General features: G+C 38.7%; 1 protein-coding gene across 1 annotated transcript in view; it reads left to right on the top strand.

Annotated features, from left to right (window-relative positions):
* The window catches only part of plod2 (procollagen-lysine, 2-oxoglutarate 5-dioxygenase 2), a 39,860-nt gene that overhangs the window by 2,980 nt on the left and 21,394 nt on the right, over window positions 1–15,486 (top strand). The window contains exons 2-3 of the mRNA XM_042510147.1: window positions 11,935–12,026; window positions 13,749–13,885. Coding sequence (XP_042366081.1) covers window positions 11,935–12,026; window positions 13,749–13,885 — 229 coding nt within the window. The remainder of the gene's footprint in view (window positions 1–11,934; window positions 12,027–13,748; window positions 13,886–15,486) is intronic.

Raw genomic sequence — 15,486 nt, 5'->3', positions numbered from 1 at the left:
GTGCACCTTGCCAGTCACTGTGAACAGCGGACGTGGCTGTTAGTTTGTCAGTTTTGGAAAACTTACAAAAAGTGGGCAGAGCAGCCCCCCACTGTCCCGGGCGTCTGAAAGGAGCCTTTCACTTATTTCTCACTGACGTGAACAGCAGAATATATGTTTAATTTAACATGTAGTTCTTGTGGTGTGAGTCTTGGTTATTTCACGCAAATCTGAATAGACTGCTAAAAAACATAATCCTACATTTTATTTTTTGCATTATTATTTTTATTAGATCATTTAAAATGTACAAATTCACTTTACAATATTTGTGTCCCAATAAGTGAAACTGACAGTTATCAGTTTAACCCTTTAAAATCTTGAGAAACAAGAAACCTGAGAAAATTGGTTTGATTTCTTTCAAAAAAATCAGGGAAAAAGGCAATGGTCAACTTGGCAAGAAATGTCCCACAAATTGTGAGAAATAAGTAAAAAGTGACAAGGAAATTATTTTAAAATTAGTTTTAAAAAAAGAGGATGATCTGAAAATTATTCAGAAATAGAGAAAATGTCCAGAAAACTATATCAAAATGCTAAATAAATAAATATTATATATATATATATTTTAGCACTTTGTTAGGCCATTTTCTTGCTTGCTTTTTTTTTTTTTTTTTTTTTTTTTTTTTTTTTTTTTTTTTTTTTTTTTTTTTTAGGTAATTTCCTTGTGACTCTTTTACAATTTTATTTATTTGCACATTTTTGGGCCATGTCTTGTTAAGTTGTTTTTTTGCCGTTCTTTCATGTTTTTTAAGAACTCAATTTGCTCAGGTTTCAAAGGGTTAAACATGATGATGCCTCTGTCTGAAAATGGTAAAAGTTTAGGTAATCTCAAAGACAAAGAAGAAACAGACTGACATTGTTTACTCTGAGAAAAACTCTGTATCCCTCTCAGTTAGCGGGGCATATTTCTCAGCGAGTGTGAATATGTGTCTGGGAGAAGATAAATGCCATAACTCAGTATGATCTGGTCTGCTCCACATGTCCAAGGCGTCTTAAGATTAGACCTTTCCCAGACAACACTGACGTGTTGGCAGGGAGCATTTTATAGAGAAGAAAAGGAAACCCCACCTTAAGTTGTCCATGCCGTATATTCTGTATAATGATGCTCTGTATTGCCTGTAATTCCAGTCTAACAAACTAACAAACCCTGTTGGCAAGCCAAGCCTGCAATCATGCCTCAGAACATTGTCACTATATCACCACAAGGTTGGTTCTGTTCCTCCGTTTAAGTAAAATATGCGTTGAGTCGTCTGCTTTTTTTGTCCCATTTTTTCTTCGCTGTGTCTGAGGTATTCTGCCAGCTGTCAAAGAGATAAAATCAGCACGATATCAAGCAGACAGTTGCCATGATGCAATGTCTTCCTCTTAAACAAAATTGAAAACAGATGAGGTTTTCGCAAAGTTGTCAAGACCGAGGTTATAATACAAATATCCTATTGTATTACCTGATCATTTAAATGACGTCGTGAAAATGGGAATGAACAGCTGCTGATCTTTGGCAAGAATTATGCTGCACGAATCTCGATAAAGCTGACATGGTGCACTGTTCAAACTGCCAAGTATTGTTCCACGTTTAAGATGTAGTCATTAGTAATTGTCAACATATTAAATATACTTAACCTTTGATATTTATTATAACATATCAGTTTCATTTAGTTTTTAAAGGGACAGAAGTAGCTGAAGGAAAATAAAACTACTACAGTAAATAAGTTGTCATTGGCAGGACCAACATGTAGCTTTTACTGAGGAGTTCCCACACATTTTCATGGACGACATTTCATAACTTTTTCATGACTTTCCAAGGACCCATAATTAAATTTAATGACCACCCGCAACGTATAACATGTACAGTACTGTGTGCTATATTGTACTTCAAATGTTCATTTTTTTATGTGAACTAAACTTTCCAGTTTGTTAATGTTGGTTATGTTTTTAACATGGCATGGAAGGTTATTTAATTTCACAATACACATCAAAATTCAATGACTTTCTCCGAAACTTTACATGATTTTTACTAATTCTATGACTTCTCAAGGCCTAGAAAATGAGATAGTGAAATTCCATAATTATTCCAGGTTTTCCATGACAATAAGAACCCTGCATATAAAACAAAGACATTTACCGTTTTTAAAATGTTATTGTTCATTACTTAAGGTCAGGGATACTTCACTTCCTTTGCTTAGGGGGCCACTTCTGCAAACTGACAGGAGACTGGGGGCCAGCTGATAAACAAATATTGCTGTCCTTACTCATCTTTAGTAGTAGTAGCAGTAGTAGTAGTAGTAGTAGTAGTAGTAGTAGTAGTAGTAGTAGTAGTAGCCACTCAGGTCAAGTGTCCATTTCTAAGATTTGACTTCTGTTGTGGGGTCAGGAGGATCCTCCCCTGGCCTGTTTTTTTTTGTATTAAAAGCTCAGTTTTGATCCTTTTATACACTCTGACACCTTATTTACATTCAAAGGACAAAAAAAATATCCCAGTGTGAATGTATTTATTTTAACTGTGAATTAGAAAATGGCTGGAGGGCCACCCGGCACACTGTCAGGGGCCTGATTTGACCCATGGGACACAAGCTGAGTATCACTGCTTTATGTGATTATAATCCAACTGATTTACAAAAATAGCAGGAATCTCAACAAGAAAATTTCAAAGTACAGCCTTTTTTCTACCTTTTTTATGAGCCAGCAATTTCAGTTTGTATTTTGTAATCACTGAAGCCTGTTCAAATACATCAGCTAGTGGAGAGGAACATGCAGGTGCCAAAGCATGTACTTTGGGAGTCGCTCACTGCTCCTCTTTAAAGCATTTTCAATTCGCTTTCCAGGTAGAAAAACAGGAGCTGTTTCAAAGAAGCAGCATGTGGTTGTACATTACAAGACTTGGCTCACATCCCCTTTGCTGGAATTTTTATCAAAATATAATAGTTTCTCGCATATTGAGTTCCGTTTTCCAATTACAGCAATTTCAGATTGAAAATGACAGCAAACTGATTAAACCTAAACTGTTAACCTCTAAATGCATTATGCTGAGTCAAACTAGGTTTGTTACTGTCAACAATGAAGGATTTAAAGCTCTGCAGTACAACCAGACTGTGACTAACAGAAGAAATGCCTAAACTGTAATCATTACCCCTGACAAAAGCACTGCATGAGACAAAATTAGTTATTTCTTTTAGCATTATAGTTGTCTTTGTGGGGTGAAATAAATAAGTTAATCTTGATCTAAAATGACGTGTGATGAGCCTACAAAATTGTTTCCTGGCCCAATACTGGTGACATCATGCCACATCCCTGGGGCTGAAGTGCCTGTGGTTTGACATGTGTAATTGAAAACACAGATGTTTTCTGCAGATGCACTACACAACTCGAGTGTTACGGAAATTGTGTGTTTTATCAATTATGGAATTATAGAAAATAAGCTCTATATTAGTTGCGGACAGCTCAAATAATGTCAGACTAACCAACCCGTAAGCTGTAGGTTTTCTTATCCCCTGCGTATCCATCTCTAAGATAATTACAAACATACGGATGACTCACAGAGATAGCAAGAATAGTGTGTTTCAGGCGAAAAGGAATGTCTGCAGGTTTGGGGGTTTCCGACTTTTAGACATCAGAAGTGCTACTTCTGTGCCAATGCTGCTCGTATTTACATTAAAAGTATAATGTATTCTAAAGCTGGAAAATCTTTAAAGCAACTGTAGGTGGAGTAGCATGCTATATTTGGCTGAAGGCTGAGAAATGAAGGGATGATAGAGGTACTTATGTGAGGACGTAGCAATCAAAATGTCTAAAAAGACAAACACTCAGTGCCATACACAAATATAATCACATCTGTTCTGTCCTTTTGTCAACTGGCTTTTCACCTTCAATTGTGCTGCTCGAAGCAGATATATAAACTACAGACTACATATTAAGATGAGTGCAGTGTCTCCACTTCCTCCCACTGTACAAAAAAGAAGCTAAAATATCCAAATATGGGCTCTGCAATCTTGTGCTGGTGGCATCATTTTGAGCCAGAGCGTGCATAAAAGTGATCAGGGAGCGAAGTTGTGGTATCAAGGTCCCACTCATACACACTCCCAACTGAGCTCCAATGGCCCGACTAAATCACATCGAAACAGACATGCACAGCTGTCAATCATAATGCCACGCCCCCTTTTTATTGCAACAAATAACTAATTAAAACCAAACTTAAACATCAGCGTGATAATAACTACTTAAAATGACGGGAAAAGTTTCTGGGAAAAAAACTGTTTTAGTTTAATTTAGTTTTTAGTTTGGCCCATGTCCCATCCACTAACATGGAGGGGGCGGGGTTAGCCACCAGGGGGCAATTAAAGTTCTTTGGCTTCACTTTTCGGGAGCTGTAATGTTGTCCATTTTTATATACAGTCTATGTTATCAACACATTTGTATTTCAGTGTTGTTGGATAACACAGTACGATCTAATGACTATATTGGCATTGGCAATGCAAAACTCGCAGGACATTAACTTTGCAGAGCTGATAAACTTAAAATAAATAAACTGTGCTGTGCGTCCCGTCATTCACTGGGATACATCAAGTCTGTCTCTTTACCGGCCCTCGATGTGTGTCAAGTCAGCTGTTGCAAATGCTCTCTCCATTCAGTGAAAGACAATATAAAAGGTGTAACAACAACCATTTCTGGAGTGTTTTTTACCTGAAAATATGACACAGATTGTGATAAACATTTGCTCTTACAGTACAAATGTATTTACATTAAACCCCTGCCTACTGTAACAGACTGTTATAGGCTGTACATATGTTATCAGCCATTATCAAGCCTTCAGGCTGCGGGTGCAGGTGAGAACAGACAAGCACACTGCAGGAACATGGGGTAACTGGCACAAATCCAGCTGGCAGGAGCGAGATTACAGTGGCGAATTCTAGTAAGAACTACTTCTTTCCGAGCATATCCCAGCCTTTTAACCCTAAACTGGCTATGTTTTACATTTTTACAGTCGTGCTATATGATCTCACACCATGAAAGGGGTTGCTCATGGTGATGAATATGCAGAATTATCACCTGAATCTGCACATCCCCTCTGCTTTACAGGGATTTACAGAGTTTCGGCTCATTGTTAAGCTGTTCATCTGCAATTTAAATGTTTTGGTTTCACAAAATTGTTTTCAGCAGCAGCAGGCAGCTGTTTTGACTGGAAAATCTTTAAAAACCAACTGTGCTCTACCTGCTCAGCACCAAACAGCAGACAGACACATTTAGCAGCTAAAGAGCAAGATATTTCCCTTGGGAGTTGGTAGAGAACCAAAATCAGAGCTGTAAGGGAATATTGGACTTGCTTACACCAGGTGGCCAAGAAAAAGAGCTACAAATAATGTTGCCTCTTCACTGCTTGATATTAATAAGCAACTGTTAGCGAACAAATTCACCACATCAACTTAAAAGGTGATGTTAGGTTAACATATATTCACAATCTGTTTATCCTGCCCCCAAGTGGCCAAAAAAATCATTTATTGCAGGCTTAAAAAAGCAAACTGCCTCTCCCCACTTCCCCGCATCTATTTGACGAAGTCCAGAGTAGTAGTCTTTCGTTGTTCTACATCTGGATTAAATATACGTTTGCACTGATGGCAAGATTAACACCTTCCTGGTTCCAGCTGTGACCCAATATCCAATTACAGCACTATTTAAATGTGATTTTCAATAAGATGGACAACCAGTTTTAATCATAAACTAAAGTATATATAGTGCCAGAGTTACAGTAAACCTTTAAATCACACAAGAACATGACACCTTGCCCTTTTATCTTAACAAAAAATGGATCTGAGTGACTCAGGAATGCTGTGCAGGCCCCCGTGGACAGAGAGACTATTGTTCTCATTAGGCTTGATTAGTGTCCAAAGTATGGATTGTGCATGTGTTTTTGCTTACACACTGACGTCCTCAAAATTTTCAGGTCTTCCCCTTGCAGCGATGAAAAATTAGGCCAAAGCCTTATTTGCCTTTTTATTTCTCTCTGCTTATGTATGACCTTGCATTTACTTGGAACATGTATTACTGGCTAAGGTGGCCAAGCTATGACAACATCCACTGTGCATTACATACTACTACTACTACTACTAATTATATTACTACTACTAATAATAATCACGATCAAAGAATAGAAAGATAATCCAGAGGATCTAAGGCTGCGAACTGGTTAATATGGGGTCAACATTTCTGATATGTACCTTGGGGCCAGATCCATGCCAGCTTTAAAAGTGATCGGTAAATTATTAAAAGCATGTCTAAAACGGACAGAAAGTCAATGGAGAGAAATCAGGATTAGGTGATGTGACGCCATCTGTTAAAACCCGTGAGAGCCGAGCTGCTGCATTCTGAACCAGTTTAAGGCGGGAGAGTGGTTTTTGTTTGATACCAGACAAGAAAGAGTTACAATAGTCAAAAAAAATTCAGTGTTGTTTCTTCCTGTGAATTTATTCTTACACAACTTGGCTCAAAATTCCCTTTAAAAGAAAACACTCACTAATACAGTGAGGGGTTTCAGCTGTACAACGTGGCAGTGCACATTACTGCAGAGAGTTTGGCACAGCTTGAACACCAAGGCCCATCTATCGAGTGTAAACACCTGGGAGTGTTACACTCAGCACATCTAAACGATTTCTAACCAGTACTCATGTACCCTGATCGTGATGTCACCTTTCATTATTTCAGCCTACTGGCTTGAGTTGAAGTTAAAGTCACATTTCATATGATAGGGGCAGGCTTTGCAGGAGGGAGCTCATCCTCAGGCAAATATCCAGGTTCAGACATGGCACATTGGTTTGCAATTAAAAGAAAAAAATCAGAATTAAGCATTACTGTGTGATCCTAGCAGGTATAAATCAGATCTGATTTGGTTGTAGGCAATCTGTTTCCCCTTCACGTCATAATGTTTTGCCTCACCTTGAGATTAAAGGCTGGCGCAGTCAAATAGATGCTAGGACAAAGGAATGTGGACCATTTATTGAACTTCTTGCACTTTCCTTCCCCCCCGACACCTTTGGCTAACATTGTTTACTTTGAATGACTAAAATAGAAAGAACAGCGGTTTGTGTTCACTGCCCAGGACTGTCTCGTCGAAGAGGAAAGATCCTGTTATCCTTATGCTGGAGGCCGGGGAACATTCCCATGATACCGCTTTCCGTTCTACAATAAATGCTTACTTAAGTTTAGGCCCCAGCCAGTGAGTCAGAACTTTTGCTCATTGGTGTGTGAAAGTTTACCTAGACGGCGAGTCCCATGTGGTCTAAAGACAGAGTGAGAGGGAGTGAAAGACCACTTGGCGTTCATGCCTTTCTTTGGGAAGAGTTACAGCGGGGCTCTATGGGCTGCATTCCTCTCCTGCTGTGGGCTGTTCATACAGCACAGACATGAGCGGGTCCTGTGTTCCCTCTGACTAGACATTTATCCTGCACAATCACTGCGATCAAAAACCCTCTCCTTTAAAGTGTTGCCATCTTGTCTCACAGTTGTATTTCATTACTCATCTGATTTACAAAAAAAACACATCAAAGGATTGGACAGTTGCCTCAGGATTTAAATTTGTCGTTAGATTGGAAAGTAGATTTGTACTGTTGTTATCCACACTTGTTTTGTTTTCTTTGGATCTAATTTGCAGAAAAGGGAAATTAAGTGAGCCATTTTGGCTCAATCGGATGATTTTTTTTAGAGATAAAAGCAAAACTAACCAGCACAGTTGTAGAATCATGAGCTAATTGAATATGACAGTGGGGTGTAGGTTGTACCTTGGCTAGATTTTGTAAATAATACATGCACATTCTGGTTATATTTTACTTTTGAATATCAAAAATTTAAGATTTAAGATTAAGATTTTTTAAAAATTTATTTATTTTTAATTCCTAAAATGCAATAATAAAGTAAGTTGGCGCAAATCATCTGGTGTAACATATAATCGGATGTCATCTGAGCACAACTTTTGGTGGGAATCTCTATAAGCACCTCATCTGATTCCAGTTCAGAGGGCTATGATGTGATTATAAAATGATTATTGGTGCATCTTTATACATCTTGATGCATTAAAATTTTACATACACATTTTTTTTCACCCCAAAGACATAATGGATTTGTAACAGATGAATTTTCTTCCATTACCTTTTATACAATAGCAGTAGAAGATAAACACAATGTATGTTTTAAATCTGCTATGTTTCACCATCAGGTTGGTTCAGCTGTAACGAACTTCTAGCCTGGTCTTACAAAATTGTTACAGCCCATCACCAGTGTGTGTAATGGCATAAAGTGTGGGTCAAAGTTGGCTTAAAATAATCTGCTACTTTTTCAGCATGAAATTGCTACCTTGACTCTTAAAGCGTGCACAGTTGGTCGCTTTCAGCCTGCTATTAATAATAAGATTTACAATTTAATGGCCCAGTGTGTGAAACTGAATTGCAGAACTAAAATTTCTCCTCAGTGTGTCCATTCTGGGCTACTGTAGAAACAACATGGTGGACTCCATGGATCCACTCCATATATAGATATGAACGGCAAATTCTAAGGTAACTAAAACATATGTAGTTATAAATAGAATACATTCAATGCAAATACAATTTCTGCCAATAACTGCTTCTAAATCCTGCACACTGGACCTTTAATAACCTTCCTTAGAACATTGTGCTAAACTGATTACGAGAGAAAACCAGGTATGTGATGGAAAGCCAAATCAAAATAAGGATTCAAAGCAGCATTTTGACAACCCCCAGTTTAACATATTGTAAAAAAAAAAATAGATGTGTGGCCTTGGCTTGGCAGAGAATTTGCAGATCACATTTCTTCCTCAGGCACTCCAGTTGTATTTGGAGACAATGTCACAACATCCAGCCAAGGTTTCCAGTCGCAGTTCACATGAGGCCTCTGTAAATCCTAAGGGATGATTTTTTCCACCAGAATTGTGTATGGAAAAGCCATGAAAGATTTGCTGATGTGTTTGAATAACTAGTTTAATGCAGGAAACAAAAGTGTCTGTCTCATCTTTTCTAAATCAAAGGTAGTTGGCATCCTCAGGCTGTACTTAACTGGGAGCTTGCTTGTTTGGATGCACTGATGTGGCCCGCATGTTTACGACAGTAGGAAAGTGTGTGGCTCCATAAGGTCAGGGCAAAGTCATGGAGGGGTAATTGGAGTGAGCCGTCAGCCTATTTGTTCCTTAAGGCAATTTTTTTTCCTGCCACATCACTGGCACACAGTGTGTTTGTTTGTCAGTACGCGTGCAAAAGCACAAGCACAGCCCTAATAGTTTAGTGTTTAGGAAATTGAAATAATTAAGTCATACTAACTGGATAAAGCAGGGATCACCACATCCAGCTCACCACTGGATTTCTATGTACAAATACAAACAAAGCTACTGGAGATGATTTTGCATTATATTAGAACACACACAAAAAAATCAAGCTCAATGCAGACAGAAATAAAAAACATGTGTCCTGGCTGTAATCACAGTATTATGAAAAAAAGAAATTTCCTGAAGGTCTCCATGTATTGCCAAGAAATCGCAGCAGAACATTCTTAAGGCACTAGTTCACGCTGTCTGAACTGCTTGCCGGACAGCAGAATAGTTTCGGACATCCCGTCCCACCACACCTTTCAGACACTGAATTGAGGGGGCTGTGACCGACAATTTCAGTAACTTTCCAATTACAACATTCCAACATTCACAAACACTTCATGCTGTCATTGGCCCGATGAACAGAGATCAGAAAGTAAGCTGTGTTTGAACTCATTTTGAAACTCTTTTTTTCCATTTGTTATGCAACTATTTTTGTCTCTTTTCATGAACATAACACTATGAATGGCTTCCAGGAGAGATTGCCTGAAAGTGCGCTCCGTTACCCGCATATTTAAACAATATCAAATAATATGAATATATATTTTAATTCCAAAAAAAAAAAAAAAGAGTTTCCTTTCGTTTTGCCCAGTGTTTGCCTCACACAGCAAAAATGGGGAGAAAAAGTGATTGGTTTGATTTAAAATGCTTCTTTTTGCCAGACAAATTGGTCGTCATGCATGCACACATTACGTTTGGCATATCTATTTGCCAGAAATTGTGTTCCCCAAATATGTGAGACACTAACCCCTCCCTGCACTAGACATCATCATCCCAAGCCAAGAACAAGAACATACTGCAGACACACCTTCCCACTGTGCAGTGCTTAATTTAAAACCCTTCGTTCTGAATCTGCCTAGTTCTCTGCTATCTGTCACCTTATGCTGTTAGGTTAGAGGCAGACTGGGAACTATTTCTAACCTGTAACAGAACTCCTGTGTCAGAGGAGAACTGGTATGGCTATTAGAGCGACGACAGGGCCGCAGGCTAGACTGTGATGAGAGAACGGCTAAGTCACATTGACAGGAAATGGATGGAAAAGAGCTGCAAGAGTCTGCTTGTAATGGACTTTAGTGTGGATGAGTGGGTGGGAGGTGGGCGATTTTGATTTTACTGACACATAACGATTTAGAATAGGACCTTGGCTCTTGTATGCCCTCAGGCTTTGTTTAGTTACATCTCCAGTGTAGAAATAAAGTGCAGACACAGTGAATGTCAAGAATCTCAATTCATGTCTGACTTTTCAGCATCTGCAGAGCACTGTCTGTGCCGTACTTCATGTATATTATTTTTGTCTCCAATAGCTTTTTTGGAGGATTTGTGTATATATCGCTATCTCAACATCTCCTTTCCATGGTGACCAGTTTGTGTGAGTTTTGTTTGCGCCGAATGAAAATTGACATCACCACATGTCTTTTTAATAGCCTGAATCTTTATGAGCATGTTGAGATTTGCTGTGCAGTCAGCGAGATAAATTATAAATGAACATCAGGCTATCGGCAAATTCTCACAAAAATGAAACAATAATGGCATGTTAATCTCTGTAAAACAGCTTTTAAACTGTGTTCTGGGGCAGAGTACACATTTGGACCCTTTATAGCACCCTGCTTTGTTCTCCAGAACACTTCCAATCCTACTTGCCAATGTCCAATAAATCATTTACAAGGGTTCAGTGGAACGTAGTGTCGTATATTAAATAGAAAGCAGACGGGCTCTTGAAACTTGAAAAGTGGGATTAGTATTTAAATGGTCCTATAAAGCCATATTAAAGTGTTATTAACGTTTTGTCAGCCTGCTTGTGTATGAGCCGGAGCAATATTTTGCACTTTTGAAATGATCTTTTAGAAGCTTAAATCGAGCGAGTACTCCCTCTTCATGCAGTGACAGTCTGGTGAACCGGATTCAGAGATCCAGGGTACTTCCTTCCTTGGCTCACAATCACGAATTGCAGCTTTTTGTTTTTTCAATCAAGGCTATCCCCTGTTGGTTTTACAAATCATAATAGAACAAGTGAAAAGACGCTTGTAGTGGGTGTAGTCCGCCTCTGTCTAGTTTCACATGAGACTATGGTGCTAATTTGTATTTGGTCTAACCCTTCCTTAAACCTCAGACATCAGCACTCACGGCCACTGGAAATGTCCTGGAAGTTTATATAAGTTCTTTTCACCGAAAAAGAAAAAAAAGTGTTTCTGAGTCAAATCCAAACTACAGTATGGTCCTAATTTGAGATGTAGCTTTAGGCTGTTAAACCAGTTTGGCTACCAGTTTGTTGACATAGGTCTGAGGTTTACAAGGAACTTGGTTCACAGAATTGGGAATCTCAATACCTATATATAAGCGTCAAACACTAGACACATTTCTGTGGACATCCTTTGGTGGAAACCAAGAATTTGCTCTAAATTCACAACTTAAAATGCCACAATTTTCAGCTGCAAGAGTATATCTGCACATCCCTATAATTTGCAGGCCAAAAAATATGTGATGTCTTTATAAGTCCCATAAGTAAGGCTGTGGAAATGTGTGTCTTTCTCCTGCAGAAAAATTGCTCGTCCTTACTGTTGCCACCGAGGAAACAGATGGCTTCCTACGCTTTATGCAGTCTGCAAACTATTTCAAGTACACTGTTAAGGTAAGATTGTCTTCTCATATTTTTTAATTATACCCACAAATGCGCAGCTTGTCCCAGCTAACGAAGCTACACTCGCAAAGCAGCCAAACGTTTTTCAACAGGCACCTCCCAAGATTGATTAGGCCTGTTAAAGGAAACAATGAAATGGAGCAAGCTGTAAAAACATCCATCTTAAAGGGATACTTCTCCGTGTCGGTCCGGAATTCCCCTCTGAGGTCGAAACCAGTAGTAAAAAAGGAAAAAATAGTCCCATGCTTGGAGGTCAGAGTTAGAGCACCACCCGCTCAGTCCTTTGCCTCTCGTGTGACTCTGTTGCACCTGTTTGTGCTCCATCTTGTGCAGACACATACTTGCAAACCTCTCTAAGAGTTAATTTCTTGTTATAGTTTGCTTGGTTATTTTGTTTTTTGGGGCTTGGTGTGCACTTATCTTTGTACAGCATATCCCATGAGACTTATAAGTAAACAAAGAATACCAACAACCTGATAATATGACTCAACTCAGGTGTTACTCAGTGTTTAAGGTCCAGCGTTTAAGATTTAAGCGGATTTAGTGACAGCTATCGATGAAGATTGCAGATTGCAAGCTGAAACTTCTCCAGGTCAGAATTCCTTGAGTGTTAATCATTCAGGAGGTTTCTACCAATTATCTTTCTGAGGTATCCTTCTCTCCAAAACAAACCAAACCGGTGATTTAAGCTGGTAAAAACACAGAATAACAGTTTCATGTTACAAATCAGTGTTTCTCTGACATTGTTTGGCATGTCAGAGACAGGCCACTAATCTAACACCTGCTAATGTGTGCTCACCTTTTTTCTCTGATAATTTCAGTTCCAGACATTTAGGAAGTTTAAAGTGGGAGCCAAAATCTTCTCCAAAACAAGCAAACCTGGTGTTTTTAACTGATAAAAACACTGAATAAAGCAGTTTCACATCAGAAAAAATGTTTTTTTCCAACACTTTTGTTGCAAAGGGGTTGCTTACAATGGTGGTTAATGCTAAAACGAAAATGGCTCTCTGTTCTCTGTGTTCACTCCTCAGCAAAATCTAGGGACCAAAATGTCCCCATCAAAGCACAGCACACTGACTAGCATTTAAAAAAAACCAAACAGCTCGACTTGAAGCAATGTCAGGGGACTGTGGGGTCTCCAACTGATGATTTAAATCTCCGACTTTCAAGGGGCACCCTGTTATTATCAGGTGATTATACAGTAAAGGAAACGTACCTAACATATTAAATATCATTTCAGCTTATATATCCCCCTAACTCTTTCACACTGGACCTTTAACTTAGCCCATTTGGATTATCAGTATGAAACTGCCTTCACCTCCAAGGCTCTCACTCTTATCGACATCGCCTCCCACAGCTGTGTGCTTATTTTTCATTCATAGTTGTTTTCCCAACAATTGAGATAGTGTGGAAGTGTATTTTGGCAGCACTATGAGCCTATAAATCTGCCGTTTTAGCTACTTGTTAGTATTAGTGGACCATCTCACTGTGCCTTATCCCAGGAAAGTTCTTGTAAATGTCTTTCATATTAGAAGACAAGTGAAAATGTCCCCGTCTCTGGCAAAACTGCTAACTGGGTTTATGAGATAAAAAGAATTAGAGTGAGAAACTGAAGAAGACTTCTTGAAGATGGGTGTTTTTACAGTGCTGCTGTCTGGTGAGGTGTCAAGCCAGTTCATGTTGAGATTTAGAGCTTCATGTACTCTGTCTCAGGTGTTGGGAATGGGAGAAGCGTGGAAGGGTGGTGACGTGGGTCGCTCTATCGGTGGAGGGCAAAAAGTCAGACTACTGAAGGAGGCCATGGAGGCTCTGGCTGACCAGGAAGATCTTGTTGTCCTTTCCGTGGATAGGTATGTTGATGAATAAAGCCTTTTGCTTTTTTTCTGTATTTAGCTTAATAAAGAGTATGGTTTTGCAATTTTAGTGGTAACTTCAGACCAACACTACCTTTTCTTTGTTGTCTGACTAACTCAGATTCAGTAGGGAATATCTCAAAGCCAAAATCAATCTGTGTTCAGTGATCCCCTGTGGATGGCGTATTTCAATATGTGCTCACTATCTTATATTCTGCAGGGATCTCTTTCTTTGAAATACATAAGAGAGGTAAAGTCCCTCATTCTGATTCCATATGTCTGCAGCCAACAAGTATGCTAAAGACAAAGATCAAACTGTTATTTTTCTTTATCACTTATGTTACTTGTCTCAGACATTAAGCTTTGTTCTGATTTAGCTTTGATTTTAAATGTTCCATAACAAGAACAGGGTGCAAAGCGTCTTTAATTGCTGCGTGAATCTATCAATTACAAATTAAACTAAGTTTCACAATCGCAGACTGTAATAATTGCTTTGAAAGCGATGCCTCCTCAGCGAGAGGTGGTCCTGTTCATTCATGTAGCTCTAAACCGCCCTCCGCTCATTCATGTTCAGGCATTATTACAGAGCATCGGCAAGTATATGAGGGGCGTAATTTTCACATGCAGGTAGCTGAATGATGAGTTTTCAGAGCCAAAGGAAAGTTTCACAGAGTTAATGTGAGTGATTTAGAATAATAACAGCTTTGCAGGCCATATTTCCTCAAATGGAGCAGAAGATGATGATACTTAGTGCACCATGTCACATGAATAATGCAACCTATAATTGCTATGCAAAGTTGTCACACCCTTGAAACAGGTATAAAAAACCCTGTATCTGTACTTGACAGAAGATTATGAGACTTTCAAACGTATTTTGAAAAACAGTGTCTGATTCAGACGTAGCCTTATACATTTTTTCTAATATGTACATATTTCATTCACTTAATGGATTGCATGTGGAATTGAATTTAATTCACTCTGTTGTTGAGCTTCTGAGCGCTGGCGGTCTGAAATTCCAAAAATGAAAAGAAAATGATTGCATGCGATTCAAAAGCCACATACCTTGAACTTCAAGTCACAGTCACAACATTTTTTGCTTTGTGCACATTTGGAATTAGCAAAAGAAATGTAAGTGGTTATAATAATGACTTCTGAACTTTAAAATTGAAATGTAATTAGTATTGCCACACCTTTGTAATGCCAGTATGAAAAGGTGTTTGTTCCCACTCTTAAATTTACAAAGTATGTTTCCTCTCAATGGTATAAAACTTAGAAATATTCTTGCTTTTTTGCTGGGTGTGACAAGGGTTAAGGCCACTAGATTCATGGTTGAAACCCAGGTGACATACAGAATACAAACACACCACTGAGTGCATTGTGCATCATTTATCATGTGTTGTAACTGTAGCTTTAGTACCCTTACCAAGAATCGGTATTCGATAAGTTAGGAGTGAGAATGTCTTGACTCGTCTGGCAAGGCCATGACTGTAAAAGATGTGCATTTATATGTAAAAGTCACACTCCAGCTTTAAAGAGGACACATACATCTGCATTACATGCAGCAACAACCGCGATTTCTGTCTCGTCAGCAATTGACA

This window comes from Plectropomus leopardus, chromosome 21, assembly GCF_008729295.1.
Source record: "Plectropomus leopardus isolate mb chromosome 21, YSFRI_Pleo_2.0, whole genome shotgun sequence".
Lineage (NCBI taxonomy): Eukaryota > Metazoa > Chordata > Actinopteri > Perciformes > Serranidae > Plectropomus > Plectropomus leopardus.
The sequence above is the reverse complement of the archived record's forward strand: the minus strand, read 5'-3'. Positions and strand labels throughout refer to the sequence as shown.